Here is a 20007-nt window from a genome sequence, read left to right as displayed (position 1 = left end):
CAGAAGTGGAGCACTGCACCTATTATGATGAAGAATCAACAGATGAGGTAGAATCTGAAGTTGAAATGGAAGAAGTGTCAGAAGTGGAGGACATCATCTATTATGATGAAGATGAAGAATCAACAGATGAGGTAGAATCTGAGGAAGAGGACCCAGCTGAGATGGAAGAATATTTCCAGTCAAAGGATGAAACATTGATCTGGTCTTCCATCCCTCCCAGTGACCGACGACGCATGTTGACAGCAGAGAGAGATACAAGCCACCATGGTCCAACTGCATATGCAAGGTTTTCGGATTGATGACATAAAGTCCACTTTTGACCTGTTTCTGCCAAAGCCTATTGAAGACGCAGTGCTGAGCATGACAAACAAGGAGGGGCAACGCGTTTATGGCAACAAGTGGAGAAAGATGGATCAAATGGACTTGCAGGCATATGTGGGTGTGTTGATTCTTGCTGGCGTGTACCGATCTAGTAAGGAAGCTACATCTAGTTTATGGCATGCCGAGTCTGGTAGGACAATTTTCCGTGCTACCATGACACTCAAGATGTTTCATAAAATCTCAAGAGTGATTAGATTTGATGATAAAGCCACAAGAGAAAATCGCCGTGCACGAGACAAACTTGCTCCCATTCGAGATGTATGGGACAAGTGGGTGTCTCTCCTGCCGTTGATGTACGATCCAGGTACTGATGTGACTGTGGATGAGCGCCTGGTCCCCTTCAGAGGTCGCTGTCCATTCAAACAGTACATCCCGAGTAAACCAGGGAAATATGGGATAAAAATATGGGTAGCATGCGATGCCAGGTCTAGCTATGCATGGAACATGCAGGTATACACTGGCAAACCGGCTGGTGCGCAGTCAGAAAAAAATCAGGGCATGAGAGTTGTCCTTGACATGACAGAAGGTCTCCGGGGGAAAACAATCACCTGTGACAACTTTTTTACTTCACATGCTCTTGGCTTGCAGCTGCTGAAAAGAAAGCTGTACATGGTGGGAACAGTACGGAGGAATAAGCCTGAGCTTCCCCCTGCTCTGGTGTCAAAAAAGGACCGGGCACGGTTCTCATCGAAGTTTGCCTTCACCGAGACCCATGCTCTAGTGTCATATCACCCCAAAAAACAGAAATTTTTTCATCTGATGAGCACTCTGCATCGGGATGCTGCTGTGAGCAACAGGGATGACAAAAGGCCCAAAATCATTGAAGATTACAATCACAACAAAGGTGGTGTTGATAACCTTGACAAAGTTACCAGTGTGTACACGTGCAAAAGAATGACAGCCCGTTGGCCACTCGTTGTCTTCTACAACATTCTCGACGTGTCTGCATACAACTCTTTTGTCCTATGGTCTGAAATCAAGCCAGCCTGGAATCAGGGAAAGTACAACAAGAGAAGGCTCTTCATGGAGGAGCTTGGGCGACAACTGGTGATACCTCACATCAAGCGACGCAAGGTTATTCCCCGCACGTCAGCCGCTGTCAAATTGGTTAAGGAGATCCAGCAGGTCTCCTCCAGCTCTACCTCTGCAGCAGCTCCCCCTCTCCCAGTTCCCTCATGCCGACCAGCCCTTCCTCGCCCATTACCCAAAAGGAGTAGGTGCAAATTCTGCCCTCGCCGAAGTGATTTCAAAACATCCAAAATGTGCCAAAAATGCAATGCATACATCTGCAAAGATCACGCCATTACTACCTGCCTCGCATGCAACTGAGGGCTCATTCAGACTAAAAAGTTAGGTTTTGAAGTTGAAAATGTTTTGGAAATGAATTATAACATGTGTTATATGTCAGGTAATAAGTTGGAATAAAGTTGACTGAAAAGTTGAAACAGAGAAGTGATTGTAAATGTATACTGTATGCTTTATAAACAGTCAAACCAGGCGGGGTCATTTTTGACCCCAGAGGACAAAAGGTGTGATTATGGGCTGTCATTAATAAAAATAAAATGATTCAAAAACAGCATCCTCACTAAACTTTTACAAATACCACTCAGTGATAAGTCAAATAGTCAAAATAATAATAGGTCAAAATAATTCATAGTTTCATTGTATTTTTACTTAAAAACAGGGTATACTTTTATGTAAACAAGGTCTATTGGCTCTAAATTCCAAAACAAATGAAAAAAATTCTAGTAATGGGTTGAACAGAAGTAAGACTAAAGATGTAACACAGAATTGATTGAAAATGTATACTGTATGCTTTATAAACAGTCAAACCAGGCGGGGTCATTTTTGACCCCAGAGGACAAAAGGCGTAAGGCATTTGGGAGGACAACACGAGGGCTAGGGAATATTATTTTTCCAAGTGGGGTACCATGCATTTTCTAGTATCAATTTTACATTTTTGTCATTTAGCAGACGCTCTTATCCAGAGCGACTTACATGCACTTAGTGAGTGCATACATTTTCATACTGGCCCCCCGTGGGAAACGAACCCACAACCCTGGCGTTGCAAGCGCCATGCTCTACCAACTGAGCTACAGGGGATTTTGAGTTGTGTGCAAAAAACATTTCGGAACCCCTGGATTAGAGAGTATTATTTTGTAACTATTCTAGTTAGGAATATAGTGAAAATATAATTGAAAAAGAAATAGAGTTAATACTTGAGTTCTCAATGATTACGACCATGAATTAGCCTGAATATCGAACTGTAACCTCTGACTCCTATTTGACGATATCAGATGGTTCTATTTATCCAACACCTAATATTGATTTTATATTTACATTTTAGTCATTTAGCAGACGCTCTTATCCAGAGCGACTTACAGTTAGTGAGTGCATACATTTTCATACTGGCCCCCCGATTGCTAGCTCCCGTTAAATCCTGCTCCCTAATTGAGATAGCTCACAGTTCAGTCTGTCAAATGCCTGACTTGGATTCTACTGGAAGCTAGCTGTAGTAGTCAGCCAGTCAGTGAGATCTAATACATGACTTGCGTTTACAGTAACTGGTGACAGTCGACTACTCTGTCACTCTAAAATGTCTCCTGATTCCTAATTGTTGTGAAGCTCCCTCGGCTGTCACTTTGGATGTGTTTGTAGGGGGAAGTATCTGACACACGCCTCCATCTCCAGGGGCAACTGTCTGTCAGTAATGACTGGTGGGGGGGATACCATGGTAACCGGGATGCGAGGAGAGTGATTTGGTATTCATTGTCCAAGGTGAGCCCCTGGGGACTTCTCCTGCCCTAACGAGAGGGAAATAGGCTGTGAGGATGAGCTGGGCTAATAAGCTGGGCTAATAAGCTGGGCTAATGAGCTGTTCACACGCGCACACACTTATACATACAGTACATGAGGTACACACACACACACACACACACACACACACATTTTACATTTTTAAATTTTTAGTCATTTAGCAGACGCTCTTATCCAGAGTGACTTACAGGAGCAATTAGGGTTAAGTGCCTTGCTCAAGGGCACATCGACAGATTTTTCACCAATCCCATACATAACATACACACACACACGGTACTCATTCTACACAAGTCTGCTTAAACATACATCCAAAGACACACACACACATCCAACCATTCGGGCCTCATCAGCATTAAAATGTGTATATTTAATGGAATATGCACCTAAACACACACACACACACACACACACACACACATATACATACATCAGACTAGTGTGGCTGTACTGGCACTGGGCTGATATCAATGGCTCTGAATTATTAACACACACGTGTGTTTCGGTGGAGAAAGGGGAAATCTGAGAGGGCTCCCTCTCTGTCTGACTGTCAGCCGTGAAGTAGACACAGTGAAACCCGAGAAATCAAAATGGAGGTGCACCAGATTCAGTACATTGCACTATTGAGTCCTGAGAAGCATGAATCTGAATGGTTTCCTGTGTCTGCTACAGAAAGCTATCTTAAAGGCGCACTTCACCACTTTTTAACATCATATTCATTATCTTCAGCGACTTACTAGTTTCTACATATGTGAAAATTTTTAAACTTTTGTTCGTTTTGTAGTCAAAAAGATAAGAAGAAAAGGTCAGAAGAAAAATACCCCATATGATGTCATCGGGGGTCATGACCTCTTTGTGTTATTGAGTAGCTGGAATACATTAATACTACAGTACCACAGTGTAGACCGAGAAGTCATATTGTAAATTTGGTCACTATAGGAAACCCCAATATAGTGGACAGATATTCTACATACCATATGCATGTATCCTTTTGCTAATTTGTATTGCTGCAAATTCTCAATCCATTTGTATCATGAGACTAAGACAAATGTGTGAATAGGGCCTCTTTTGGTTAGAATTGCTTTGCAGCGGATGTTAGAAGAATATCAACAAACAAACTCATTATCTAACATAAGACACAGTCACAGCAAGAGTAATAGAGCGATTCATTCATGCATAGCACACCATGGCAAATAAATGACTATCAATGACAGGCAGCAACCAATACACACAACAAGCTCAGAGAGAGAGAGAGAGAGAGAGAGAGAGAGAGAGAGAGAGAGAGAGAGAGAGAGAGAGAGAGAGAGAGAGAGAGATCCAAGGGAGGGAGAATAAAAGTGAAGACGGAGCCGGAAGAGCGCTGAAAGATTATTTTCCCACAATTCATGGGGGATATGATGCCGTCAGATCGTGCTCTGTCGGTCTCGCTCTTACACACTTGTCTACACACACACATGCTCGTACACCCCAGCACACACAGACTTCCCAGCTGGTAACCTCATAGAATTATTGGACACCGACAGAGGTTAGAGGAGCCAAGCTTGTAACCACTGATGGCTTCGCCTACTACACTGACAGCTACAGTGTTATGTTAAATCTTCACACGCCCTACTGCACTTCATTAACTAAAAGGGCAGTTTATTGATTAGCTTGATTTAATTAAGTGGAAGTAATTACATTTTAATAAAATGGCTAGACAGACCAATTACATGACTGTTCCAGGTGTGAATCTGGTGCTAATTGTGTGTTTGCCTCTCAGGGAAATTGATTTATACAAGGACTAGTACACATCTGAGAATGATGTCTAACTAATTAATGACTCCAGTTGATCAATGCAATGAAGGGTGTAAGCCGAAGCCAGCATGGATACTGGCGACGTCACTGCAGTATTACATACAGAATAGGTTTTTTTCCTGAAAATGTCAGTATCAGGCACTAGGGCTGAGGATGCTTTTACTTTAAGAGGGGGGGGGGGGGGGGGGGGCTCTTACTTTGACGCTGTGGCTTTTACTTTGAAACACAGACAGAGAGGGGGGCTCTTATTTTGACACTGTGGCTTTTTCTTTTAAATATACATTTACATTTTAGTCATTTAGCAGACGCTCTTATTCAGAGCGACTAGGGTTAAGTGCCTTGCTCAAGGGCACATCGACAGATTTTTCACCTAGTAGGCTTGGGGATTAGAACAAGCGACCTTTCGGTTACTGGCACAACGCTCTTAACCACTAAGCTACCTGCCGCCCCCAAACATAGGGGACTCTTACTTTGACACCGTGGCCCACGTCATCCAGCAGCGTGTAGTCGATGGGCTTCCTGATGTACCGGACCGGCCGCTCAATGTTGCCTGGGGCGATGATCTTGTGCGTGCGTGACGTGTTCTTGTTGGTGGTCAGGATGCCGATCTCTCGCCGTGCCACCTTCTCCTTGTGGATGTCCACCGTCTGAATGGAGGGATGGAGAGGGAGAGAGAGAGGGAGAGAGAGAGAGAGAGAGAGAGAGAGAGAGAGAGAGAGAGAGAGAGAGAGAGAGAGAGAGAGAGAGAGAGAGAGAGAGAGAGAGAGAGAGAGAGAGAGAGAGAGAGAGAGAGAGAGAGAGAGAGAGAGAGAGGGGGGAGAGAGAGAGGGAGAGAGAGAGAGAGAGAGAGAGAGAGGGAGAGAGAGAGGGAGAGAGAGAGAGAGAGCGAGAGGGGAGGATTAGAAGCAAGAAAGAGGAAGGAGTGCTCTGCTAAATGTAATTACAGTGACTTTACACTGTCATATGTTTTGCGTGTTTGTTATAGATTTTTACTTCAGTCTTAAATCATTACATTTTACTATGACTGTTTAATACCTCCATGAAGTCATTTTTACGGCAGCAATAAGAAAGCTTATAAACTATTCATACTGATGGACTATAACAACAGTATTTCACATTTAGTGGCCCTTAGGGGTTTACATATACAGTACAGCTTCCTTTCTAACCCAGTATTCTACAATCCTGGATCTGGGGACCCACAGTGTGCAGGTTTTTGTTCTAGCCCAGTATTAACACCCTGATTAAACTTCAACTGGCTCATACACTGCCTTGATGATTAGTTGGTGTTGGTAAGTTGAATCAGGTGTGTTGGACTGGAACAAAAATCTGTGCACTCCGTGCGTCCAGGGCCGTGTTCAGTAGGCACTAAACGGAAGAAATGTACTGAAACAGGGAAGGACTGCCTGGGCGTGTCCAATAACTGCACTGGACGTGTCGTTTTTTGTTGCAAAATGTTTTCCTACTGTGTGCTTTAATGAACACGAGCAAAGAACACTACCTTCACCCTGGAGACCATTCGAAAGACCGCTCCTACTCCATCTAGGTCCGTTGAAACTGCTAGTGACCCCTATATCCTTTTATATTACAGTCATCAATTATATGATCTCGCAGCAGGTTGTCTGTCTCCTGTTAGAACCTCAGAGGGTTGATTCTTATGAACGATAGATGAAGGACATTTAGGTCACACTTCAGTCAGTAAGAGAAAGATGATGTGTGTGTGTGAGAGTGGAGGGGAGGGGGGGTTGGATGGTGTGTGTGTGTGTGTGTGTGTGTGTGTGTGTGTGTGTGTGTGTGTGTGTGTGTGTGTGTGTGTGTGTGTATGTATGTGTGTGTGTGTGACCCTGGGCAATGAGGTCACACTTCAGTCACTGTTCATCCAACTCGTTAACTACTCTTTAGTGATTCCATTGCTGTAGGGGCTAGAGATGGAGAACAAGTGAGAGATAAAGGGATCTTTAATAGACAGTTAGTTCATTTGACTCTCTGGAACAATGTAGATTGGATCTTAATTTGGTTGCCTACCACAAACAGATAAGATCTGCTGAATCATCATAATAATAATAACATATGCCATTTAGCAGACACTTTAATCCAAAGCGACTAACAGTCATGCGTGCATACATTTTACGTACGGGTGGTCATGGGAATCTAACCCACCTTCCTGCCGTTGCAAGCACCATGCTCTATGCTCAACCTACAGTAAGTTTAGGTACAGACTGCTTTGAGAGTGTCTAGACACAGCTAATGCAATCTAACTTTTGAGGGCACAGCTCTCTCTCTCTAGCAACAGTTACTGTGATAAACATCTGGCTGGTATTTAAAAGCCCGCTATCTCCCCAGGAACAGATGGCAACTCCACTCTATGAACATGTTAACTAACAGCCAGCACATCACAGTGTTGTCCCAGAAATCTCTGTTGATGAAATGCCACCCTTCAACATCGGACCATGATTTTTTTTAGATCTATTTTTCCCGCCAATTCTTCCAGAGGTCATTCCCCCTCTCTCTCTCACTGTTGGCAAGGAATGATGTTATGGATAGGATAAGGACCGAATCATAGAGCGAGAATTCCGAGAGTGATGCATTGTAATTCCAGGCATGTCTTTGGATGGGAAATGTTGAGAGGATTTGTCCAATCACTTTCAATTCCAATTGTGAACGCAGCCAAATCCTTCTACACAGAAAGGCAATGTCAAGGCTGGTGGGTCATCGTAGAGATGGATGAATCAGTGAGTCATGGAAAAGATTAATGAGTTAATCAGAGGACTGTTGACTGAATCTATGAGTCAAAGTAAAGAGAGGGGGGATCATAGATAGATGACTGAACAGAAACGTTGGTGTTGCTGGTACAGTTTATTGTTCTCAACATGAATGCAGGGTTTCCCCTTGAATTTTTGACGGCAGAAGAATTCACTGAAAGATGACTATAATGATTATTTTTAACAATTGAAATACCAGGGGTCAAGAGGACTGGTAAGGTTTGTCGTGTAGTCCACTTGGTGGGTTAAACTTGCCTCAAACCTGAGTGTACTGCCTCATTTCTGGGTCTCAATGTCTGGTCTATGAGCCATGTGGCAGTTACTGGTGTATATGGGTAGTGACGGGGGGATAGAGGGGGTAGCAGGGGGTCTACATGTGTATAGGGAGGCACGCCACCTTCTCATGCCTCATTGCACCGATTTTTGTCTGTCTGTGTGTGTGTGAGTGTCTATGGTCATCAGCTAACTGATGCAGAGAAGAGAATCGCACACACATCCCAGACTGTAAGCCAGACACAGGCTGTGTCTGACATGGCACCCTATTCCCTATATAGTGCACATCTTTTGCCCAGAGCCCTGCCCTGGTCAAAAGTAATAGGGTGCCACTTGGGATGCAGCCACAGACTCTGACTTCATTACCAGCGGGGCATTAGTGATGCTTTTTAGAGAGACACGTTTGGGAAACAGTAATATAATGTCTGTTTTCCTTTGTCTTCCGCCTTCTGTTTTTAGTCTTTGGCATGGGGCCACCAACTCAAACTCAATATTGTCTGTGTCTTGATATACAGTGCCTTCAGAAAGTATTCACACCCCTTGACTTTTTCCACATTTTGTTGTGTTACAGCCTTTTTATTATATATTTTTTGATATTTTTACAAATTAATTAAAAATGAAAACTTAAATGTCTTGAGTCAATGAGTATTCAACCCCTTTGTTATGGCAAGCCTAAATAAGTTCAGGAGTAAAAATGTGCTTAACAAGTCACATAATAAGTTGCATAATAACTCTGTGTGCAATAATAGTGTTTAACATGATTTTTGAATGACTACCTCATCTCTGTACCCCACACATACAATTATCTGTAAGGTCCCTCGGTCGAGCAGTGAATTTCAAACACAGATTCAACCACAAAGACCAGGGAGGTTTTCCAATGCCTCACAAAGAAGGGCACCTATTGGTAGATCGGTAAAAAAACAAAAACACAGACATTGAATATCCCTTTGAGCATGGTGAAGTTATTAATTATAATTTGGATGGTGTATCAATACACCAAGTCACTACAAAGATACAGGCATCCTTCCTAACTCAGTTGCCGAAGAGGAAGGAAACCGCTCAGGGATTTCACCATGAGGCCAATTGTGACTTTCAAACAGTTACAAAGTTTAATGGCTGTGATAGGAGAAAACTGAGGATGGATTAACAACATTGTAGTTACTCCACAATACTAACCTAAATGATAGAGTGAAAAGAAGGAAGTCTGTACATAATACAAATATTCCAAAACATGCATCCTGTTTGCAACAAGGCACTAAAGCAATACTGCTTTCCACTAGACACTGGGAGATGAATTCACCTTTCGGTAGGGCATTAACCTAAAACACAAGGCCAAATCTACACTGGAGTTGCTTACCAAGAAGACAGTGAATGTTCCTGAGTGGCCAAGTTACAGTTTATACTTAAATCTACTTGAAAATCTATGGCGACCTGAAAAAGGTTGTCTAGCAATGATCAACATCCAATTTGACAGAGCTTGAAGAATGTTTTAAGAATAATGGGCAAATGTTGCACAATCCAGGTGTGGAAAGCTTACCCAGAAAAAACACAGCTGTAATCGCTGCCAAAACTGCTTTAACAAAGTATTGACTCAGGGTGTGAATACTTATGTAAATTAGATATTTCTGTGTTTTATTTTAAATAAATGTGCAAACATTTCTAAAAACATGTTTTCATTTTGTCATTCTGGGGTATTGTGTGTAGATCGGTGAGAAACAAAAATCAATGTAATCAATTTTGAATTAAGCCCTATTAGAGGGCTGGTCGCAGCTCAGATTTTCCCTGGTTGTCCATGGTTACACTAAACACTATGGTTTCCGAAGCAACTCGCTCAGTCAAAACAACAAAAGTTGCTTCATGTTAGCTTGCCCTTTTTATTATGGTCAGTCTGCCCACATTCCTGATGTTTTAAACCTTCACATGTATGTGCAAGTCTCACGTAATCCTGACAGAAAATGTTCCCAACAGTAGAGAAAATAATGTTTTTACCCAACAATAGCATGTGAAACTTGGAATATCTTTGAAATGTACAACAGCATTGGCAATTTTTTCAAGATATTTCTTTCTCCAAGAGAAAAAGGTTATTTCAAGAGATAATAATAATTGCTCATTTTGATTTAAAACATTGTCATTCATGATTATGTACTGTTGTTTAAGCAGGTGGCTTGACTAAAAGCCTGACTTTGAAAAAATTATAATAATTGGTGACAAAAAAAATTAAACAAATAGGCCTACTGTAGACAACAGTATTTAACTGAATTGTCGTTGTACATTAGATAATTCAGTTACCAGTAGTTAGATATTAACTTTTCATATGTTCATGAGTAAAAACCAGTCTCAAGCCATCTCATGCTCAACTGTTAATAGAGGGATCCCTGGAGTGACAGTTGAGAGATGGGCCTTTAGTTGGTCAAGACTGGTCCGCTTTATCAAGACTCTGGGGGGATTTTGCTATAAACTGTTGATAGGAATTCATCTCTCACCAAGTGTCCTATGACTTTTTCCACCCTAATCCCCTCAAAGCTAGGGTTGGAAATCCCAATCCCTGGAAAGCCTCATTGGTAGTAGTAGTCCCAACCAGACCGTAAAACACCTGAATCGTCCACTCATCTCACCTCCTGCACTAAAGGCATCAGCATGCTTCAGTTCGGCTGGCGCCAAGCCGAAGTCGGCTAGGCGAACTGAACGAGTATGCTTGCATACTCCCTTAAAAGACCTTCGCTTGGAAAACCAAAACAATGGGCCTCACAATGCTGCCCTACCAAGCAAAGGAGCAGTAACTGCACATTTGTTAATAAATGAGCTATTTACATTTTGTATACATTAAATACATGCTTTATCATGTGAACCAATATCCGGCCTCCATTGTGTTGTATTATGGAGAAAATGGGGGTCATGTTTGCAGTAACTGCAAAAAGTTCAAGTGAAACCAAGGAAAAAGGCAGTAACTGGCATCCCTCATGTCAGTTACTGCCTTTTACCTTGGTTTCACTGAGCTTTGGGCTGCAGTGTCTACAGTAAACCTTGGTATTATTTATTGTTCTTTGTTGATACAAGTATCAAACTATATGACAATGACAGCCACATACAAATAAATATACTAACACAAGTTTGTATAAAAAAAAAATTGTAATGTAAACGTATTCCAGTGGTTGTACCAAGCAAGAAGGCAGAAACTGCTATCCAGGATCAAAGGTCATTTCAGTGGAAAGCATCAATATGAATAAAGAATTACCTCATAGTAAGACACCAGATAACCACATCTCCAATGATCTGCCTACAATTCATTTTTCTCAGTTTCACTCTATGAGTGCTTGGCAGGGCAGATTGGGCCTCAGGATCTCGTCACAGTATTTCTTTGCATTTAAATTGCCATCGATAAAATGCAATTGTGTTTGTTGTCCGTAGCTTATGCCTGCCTATACCATAACCCCACCACCCCGGGGCACTCTGTTCACAACGTTGACATCAGCAAACCGCACGCCCACATGACGGCATACACGTGGTCTGCAGTTGTGAGGCCGGTTGGACGTACTGCCAAATTCTCTAAAACAACGTTGGAGGTGGCTTATGGTAGAGAAATGAACATGGCAACAGCTCTGGTGGACATTCCTGCAGTCAGCATGCCAATTGCACGCTCCCTCAACACTTGAGACATCTGTGGCATTGTGTTGTGTGACAAAACTGCATATTTTAGAGGGCCTTGTATTGTCCCTAGCACAAGCTGCACCTGTTCATGCTGTTTAATCAGCTTCTTGATATGCCACACCTGTCAGGTGGATGGATTATCTTGGAAAAGGAGAAATGCTCACTAACAGGGATGTAAACAAATTTGTGCACAACATTTGAGAGAAATAAGCTTTTTGTGCGTATGGAAAATACAGTGGGGAAAAAAAGTATTTAGTCAGCCACCAATTGTGCATGTTCTCCCACTTAAAAAGATGAGAGAGGCCTGTCATTTTCTTCATAGGTACACGTCAACTATGACAGACAAAATGAGAAAAAAAAATCCAGAAAATCACATTGTAGGATTTTTAATGAATTTATTTGCAAATGATGGCCAAGCCAAAACATTGTAAAGTGGTTATCCCACTGGCTATAAGGTGAATGCACCAATTTGTAAGTCGCTCTGGATAAGAGCGTCTGCTAAATGACGTAAATGTAAATGTAAAAATGAAGAATCCCTACTGTTGACCAATCACCGACAAAGGGGTGTAGACTTCACCTACCGCCTTCGGCTTGCTTATAGAAAGAAATGTGTGTGCCCGAACAGCCTAAAAAAACCTTACTGAAGTCCAAAACGAACAAAAACGTCACAAAATGTAATCATAATATATGCACAAACTCTTCCAAACTGTTTCGGCTGGGAAGCATATGGATGCCTTAAAGGTTAGAGGCCGACCGATAAATCAGTTGATTGATATTATCGGCCGGTATTAGCCTTTCACATAAATATTTGTATTGGTCTTTATTCCAGAGATAAAACGCTGATCATATACATAGAATAAACAAAGAACGTCTGCTCATTTGAGATCATTTATTTATATTGGTTGATTGAAGAGGGCACTCTACCAGCATCTCATTTTGAACATCCTTCAGCCCTAGGTCACAATTTGAGAGAGAGTAGTAGCTTGCCACAGCCAGCATAAGTATATATTCAAAAGTACACTTCACCAAGCAAGCAGCCCTGTCCTCATCACATTCTCACTTAGTTAACGTTAGCTGGCTACTTAGCCAGCAATATTGTTAGCTTAGCTAGCTAGCTAGCAATCTGTGCTACTTATGTGTTAACACTGGACTAGCACTAAAGTGAACACTCGTCCTTGATACAAAAATAAAACTGTTACTGTTTGGGCCTATTATGTTAGATAGTGGGCTTATTTTGTTAGTTTTCTGAAATATGCAATCTGCAAAAAGCAAGACAGTTGGCGCAGATCTATAATTCAGGTCATGTGCTTGCACTCATGATGAGATAAGTAGCTAATGTTAGCTAGCTATCTAAATTAGAACATGGGACTAAAACCAGTGTGGCAAGCATTTGCCTGCATAAATGTTTTTAGTCATCAGCGCATGCCATTTGCAGTTAAGATGTATAGCCAATACATTTTGTATTGAATAACAGTGTAATGTACATATGGTTTCTGTAAGAAAACATTGTCGTAATGAACAGCTAGCTTGTGCTTGTCATAACGTACTCTCATTGCCAGGTTGCCATAAATAATTTTTCGTGATATCCAATTGGTAGTTTCAGTCTTGTCCCATCGCTGCAACTCCCCTACGGACTCGGGAGAGGCGAAAGTCGAGAGCCATGCGTCCTCCCTGCCAAGCTGCACTGCTTCTTGATACACTGCTGGCTTAACCAAGAAGACAGCCGCAACAATGTGTCAGAGGAAACACTGTCCAGCTGGCAGGTGCCTGGCCCGCCACAAGGAGTCGCTAGAACGCGATGGAACGCGATGGGCCGGCCAACCTCTCCCCTAACCCGGACGACGCTGGGCCAATTGTGCGCCGCCTCATGGGTCTTCCGATCACAGCCGGCTGTGACACAGCCTGGGATCAAACCCGGGTCTGTAGTGACGCCTCTCGGGAGGCCCCATAAAGTGTTTGTTCACATGACCTTGAAGCTGTACCTAAGAAGGTAAACTAAACAAGTTTTGTATTTACTGTCATATTTATAGAGGATATAGTTGCTTTTTGGTGGATATCCTGTAAACCACAAATAAAATGTTCTTAAAATAATGGACATATTCATATTTTGTTAAGAAATCATCATTTAGAATACCTGTTAATTGTTTGGAGCACAATTTGTGTAAAAAAGGTATGTTTTTCATTCCACCTCTAAAAAACAATATATCAGATAATGTATACAGAGCATTCGGAAAGTATTCAGACCCCTTGACTTTTTCCACATTTTGTTACAACCTTATTCTAAAATTGATAAAAATTTAAATTTTCCTCATCAATCTACACACAATACCCCATAATGACAATGCGAAAACAGGTTTTTAGAAATTTTTGCAAATCTATAAAAAATTAAAAACAGAAATACCTTATTTACATAAGTATTATGACCCTTTGCTATGAGACTTTAAATTGAGCTCAGGTGCATCCTGTTTCCATTGATCATCCTTGAGATGTTTCTACAACTTTATTGGAGTCCACCTGTGGTAAATTCAATTGATTGGACATGATTTGGAAAGGAACACACCTGTCTATATAAGCTCCCACAGTTGACAGTGCATGTCAGAGCAAAAACCAAGCCATGAGGTTGAAGGAATTGTCTGTAGAGCTCCGATACAGGATTGTGTTGAGGCACAGATCTGGGGAAGGGTACCAAAAAATGTCTGCAGCATTGAAGGTTCCCAAGAACACAGTGGCCTCCATCATTCTTAAATGGAAGAAGTTTGGAACCACCAAGACTCTTCCTAGTGCTGGCTGCCCAGCCAAACTGAGCAATCGGGAGAGAAGGGCCTTGGTCAGGGAGGTGACCAAGAACCCGATGGAGATGGGAGAACCTTCCAGAAGGACAACCATCTCTGCAGCACTCCACCAATCAGGCCTTTATGGTAGAGTGGCCAGACGGAAGCCACTCCTCAGTAAAAGGCACACGACAGCCCGCTTGGAGTTTGCCAGAAGGCACCTAAAGGACTCAGACCATGAGAAACAAGATTCTCTGGTCTGATGAAACCAAGATTTAACTCTTTGGCCTGAATGCCAAGCGTCACGTCTGAAGGAAACCTGGCACCATCCCTACGGTATAGCATGGTGGGGGCAGCATCATGCTGTGGGGATGTTTTTCAGCGGCAGGAACTGGGAGACTAGTCAGGATCGAGGGAAATATGAACAGAGCAAAGTACAGAGAGATCCTTTGTGAAAACCTGCTCCAGAGCGCTCAAGACCTCAGACTGGGGCGAAGGTTCACCTTCCAACAGGACAACGACCCTAAGCACACAGCCAAGACAACGCAGGAGTGGCTTCGGGACAAGTCTCTGAATGTCCTTGAGTGGCCCAGCCAGAGCCCAGACTTGAACCCAATTGAACATCTATGGAGAGACCTGAAAATAGCTGTGAAGCAACGGTCCCCATCCAACCTGACAGAGCTTGAGAGGATCTGCAGAGAAGAATGGGAGAAACTCGCCAAATACAGGTGTGCCAAGCTTGTAATGTCATACCCAAGAAGACTCTAGGCTGTAATCGCTGCCAAAGGTGCTTCAACAAACTACTGAGTAAAGGGTTGGAATACTTATGTAAATGTGATATTTCAGGTTTTATTTTGTGATACATTAGCAAAAATTTCAAAAAAACAACTTTTGCTTTGTCATTATGGGGTATTGTGTGTAGATTGATGAGGGGGGAAAAAACTATTTAATCAATTTTAGAATGAGGCTGTAACGTAATAAAATGTGGAAATAGTCAATGGGTCTGAATACTTTCCGAATGCACTGTATAAAGATATAGTTGAAGTCGGAAGTTTACATACTCCTTAGCCAAATACATTTAAACTCAGTTTTTCACAATTCCTGACATTTAATCCTAGTAAAAATTCCCTGTCTTAGGTCAGTTAGGATCACCACTTTATTTTAAGAATGTGAAATGTCAGAATAATAGTAGAGAATGATTTATTTCAGCTTTCATTTCTTTCATCACATTCCCAGTGGGTCAGAAGTTTACATACACTCAATTAGTATTTGGTAGCATTGCCTTTAAATTGTTTAACTTGGGTCAAATGTTTCAGGTAGCCTTCCACAAGTTTCCCACAATAAGTTGGGTGAATTTTTGCCAATTCCTCCTGACAGAGCTGGTGTAACTGAGTCAGGTTTGTAGGCCTCCTTGCTCGCACACGCCTTTTCTGTTCTGCCCACACATTTTCTATAGGATTGAGGTCAGGGCTTTGTGAAGGCCACTCCAAATCCTTGACTTTGTTGTCCTTAAGCCACTTTGCCACAACTTTGGAAGTATGCTTGGAGTCATTGTCCATTTGGAAGACCCATTTGCGACCAAGCTTTAACTTGCTGACTGATGTCTTGAGATGTTGCTTCAATATATCCACATACATTTCCTTCCTCATGATGCCATCTATTTTGTGAAGTGCACCAGTCCCTCCTGCAGCAAAGCACCCCCACAGCATGATGCTGCCACCCCCGTGCTTCACGGTTGGGATGGTGTTCTTCGGCTTGCAAGCATGCCCCTTTTCCTCAAAACATAGCAAGGGTCATTATGGCCAAACAGTTCTATTTTTGTTTCATTAGACCAGAGGACATTTCTCCAAAAAGTACGATCTTTGTCCCCATGTGCAGTTGCAAACCGTAGTCTGGCTTTTATATGGCAGTTTTGGAGCAGTGGCTTCTTCCTTGCTGAGCGGCCTTTCAGGTTATGTCAATATAGGACTCGTTTTACTGTGGATATAGATACTTTTGTACCTGTTTCCTCCAGCATCTTCACAAGGTCCTTTGCTGTTGTTCTGGGATTGATTTGCACTTTTCGCACCAAAGTACGTTCATCTCTAGGAGACAGAACGCTTCTCCTTCCTGAGCGGTATGACGGCTGTGTGGTCCCATGGTGTTTATACTTGCGTACTATTTGTACAGATGAATGTGGTACCTTCAGGCCTTTGGAAATTGCTCCCAAGGATGAACCAGACTTGTGGAGGTCTACCATTTTTTTCTGTGGTCTTTTTTTCTGTGGTCTTTTCCCAGGATGTCAAGCAAAGAGGCACTGAGTTTGAAGGTAGGCCTTGAAATACATCCACAGGTACACCTCCAATTAACTCAAATGATGTCAATTAGCCTATCAGAAGCTTCTAAAGCCATGACATAATTTTCTGGAATATTCCAAGCTGTTTAAAGGCACAGTCAACTTAGTGTATGTAAACTTCTGACCCACTGGAATTGTGATAGAGTAAATTATAAGTGAAATAATCTGTCTGTAAACAATTGTTGGAAAAATGACTTGTGTCATGCACAAAGTAGATGTCCTAACCGACTTGCCAAAACTAGTTTGTTAACAAGAAATTTGTGGAGTGGTTGAAAAACGAGTTTTAATGACTCCAACCTAAGTGTATGTAAACTTCAAACTTCAACTGTATATCGGTAATTGGTGACTTTTCCCTCCCTAAAATTGGTATCAGACCCAAAAATCCCTTATCGGTCAGGCTCTACTAAAGGTGGATGCTACATCACTTCAACCAGGATCCGACATATATATAATTTATATGTATTCCGTGAAATATCTTCAATATGAAACCAAAGCAATGATACACAATCGCTGCAAGACCAGAGTTATCTTATTCATCCATTTATCATTTCTCTACAAAGAAGACTCACCTCAGTGCTTATCCCTACAGTACCATTACTAGGGCGGATGAAACACTGAACCTACCCAAGGATCAATAGCTATCTCTTTTATGGCAGGCTTGTATGACTTCTCAACTCAATTACACAGCATGCAGGAAGGATAGAGGTGATTCTAACTGGGGCGTTTCACACACACCAGGTATTAGAGATGTCAGATTTGTACTCCAGCCCAATCCTAATGAAATATATGAGAGGATTAAGCACTACTAGCTAGGTCAGTGTTTCTCAAACTCAGGCCTGGGGACCCCAAGGGGTGCACGTTTTTGGTTTTTGCCCTAGCACTACACAGCTAATTCAAAATAATCAACTAATCATCAAGCTTTTATTATTTTAATCAGCTGTGTAGTGCTAGGGCAAAAACCAAAACGTGCACCCCTTGGGGTCCCCAGGACCGAGTTTGGGAAACACTGAGCTAGATGGTTGTGGAGCAGATTGTTTGTTTGCTGGTGAATGAGCCTATAAAACCACCTTGAGTGCTGTTGTGTATCTTTGGTAGTGTGTACAATGGTGTGAGTGCCAGGGCTGAGAGTGGAGGTTTTAGTGTGATTGTGTATCTGTGTAAGTGTGTGTGTCTAGACAGGTGATGCGTGGTTGATAGAGGTATGTGTGTCATGTGTTTCCATCTGTGTGCTTGTGTATGTGCGTGCTCACATGCGTGTGTGTGTCATGTGCATGTGCTTCCGTGTGTGTGTGTGTGTGCACATGCATATGTGTGTGTCTGAGCCCATGTACAGTGGGGAGAACAAGTATTTGATACACTGCCGATTTTGCAGGTTTTCCTACTTACAAAGCATGTAGAGGTCTGTAATTTTTATCATAGGTACACTTCAACTGTGAGAGACGGAATCTAAAACAAAAATCCAGAAAATCACATTGTATGATTTTTAAGTAATTCATTTGCATTTTATTGCATGACATAAGTATTTGATCACCTACCAACCAGTAAGAATTCCGGCTCTCACAGACCTGTTAGTTTTTCTTTAAGAAGCCCTCCTGTTCTCCACTCATTACCTGTATTAACTGCACCTGTTTGAACTCGTTACCTGTATAAAAGACACCTGTCCACACACTCAATCAAACAGACTCCAACCTCTCCACAACGGCCAAGACCAGAGAGCTGTGTAAGGACATCAGGGATAAAATTGTAGACCTGCACAAGGCTGGGATGGGCTACAGGACAATAGGCAAGCAGCTTGGTGAGAAGGCAACAACTGTTGGCGCAATTATTAGAAAATGGAAGAAGTTCAAGATGACGGTCAATCACCCTCGGTCTGGGGCTCCATGCAAGATCTCACCTCGTGGGGCATCAATGATCATGAGGAAGGTGAGGGATCAGCCCAGAACTACACGGCAGGACCTGGTCAATGACCTGAAGAGAGCTGGGACCACAGTCTCAAAGAAAACCATTAGTAACACACTACGTCGTCATGGATTAAAATCCTGCAGTGCACGCAAGATCCCCCTGCTCAAGCCAGCGCATGTCCAGGCCCGCCAACTGTCTGCAAAAAGCAAGACAGTTGGCGCAGATCTATAATTCAGGTCATGTGCTTGCACTCATGATGAGATAAGTAGCTAATGTTAGCTAGCTATCTAAATTAGAACATGGGACTAAAACCAGTGTGGCAAGCATTTGCCTGCATAAATGTTTTTAGTCATCAGCGCATGCCATTTGCAGTTAAGATGTATAGCCAATACATTTTGTATTGAATAACAGTGTAATGTACATATGGTTTCTGTAAGAAAACATTGTCGTAATGAACAGCTAGCTTGTGCTTGTCATAACGTACTCTCATTGCCAGGTTGCCATAAATAATTTTTCGTGATATCCAATTGGTAGTTTCAGTCTTGTCCCATCGCTGCAACTCCCCTACGGACTCGGGAGAGGCGAAAGTCGAGAGCCATGCGTCCTCCCTGCCAAGCTGCACTGCTTCTTGATACACTGCTGGCTTAACCAAGAAGACAGCCGCAACAATGTGTCAGAGGAAACACTGTCCAGCTGGCAGGTGCCTGGCCCGCCACAAGGAGTCGCTAGAACGCGATGGAACGCGATGGGCCGGCCAACCTCTCCCCTAACCCGGACGACGCTGGGCCAATTGTGCGCCGCCTCATGGGTCTTCCGATCACAGCCGGCTGTGACACAGCCTGGGATCAAACCCGGGTCTGTAGTGACGCCTCTCGGGAGGCCCCATAAAGTGTTTGTTCACATGACCTTGAAGCTGTACCTAAGAAGGTAAACTAAACAAGTTTTGTATTTACTGTCATATTTATAGAGGATATAGTTGCTTTTTGGTGGATATCCTGTAAACCACAAATAAAATGTTCTTAAAATAATGGACATATTCATATTTTGTTAAGAAATCATCATTTAGAATACCTGTTAATTGTTTGGAGCACAATTTGTGTAAAAAAGGTATGTTTTTCATTCCACCTCTAAAAAACAATATATCAGATAATGTATACAGAGCATTCGGAAAGTATTCAGACCCCTTGACTTTTTCCACATTTTGTTACAACCTTATTCTAAAATTGATAAAAATTTAAATTTTCCTCATCAATCTACACACAATACCCCATAATGACAATGCGAAAACAGGTTTTTAGAAATTTTTGCAAATCTATAAAAAATTAAAAAC

At 42.3% G+C, this 20007-nt stretch overlaps 1 protein-coding gene across 1 annotated transcript in view; it reads right to left on the bottom strand.

Moving 5' to 3' along the window:
• LOC311150452 (abl interactor 1-like) overlaps window positions 1–20007 on the bottom strand; it is a 64898-nt gene that overhangs the window by 15199 nt on the left and 29692 nt on the right. Inside the window, exon 3 of the mRNA XM_084187951.1 lies at window positions 5460–5636. Coding sequence (XP_084044077.1) covers window positions 5460–5636 — 177 coding nt within the window. The remainder of the gene's footprint in view (window positions 1–5459; window positions 5637–20007) is intronic.

Source organism: Coregonus lavaretus (assembly GCF_964263955.1).
Source record: "Coregonus lavaretus genome assembly, chromosome: 23".
In the NCBI taxonomy this organism is placed as follows: domain Eukaryota; kingdom Metazoa; phylum Chordata; class Actinopteri; order Salmoniformes; family Salmonidae; genus Coregonus; species Coregonus lavaretus.
Note: the sequence above shows the minus strand (reverse complement) of the source record. Positions and strands in the feature narration are given on the sequence as shown.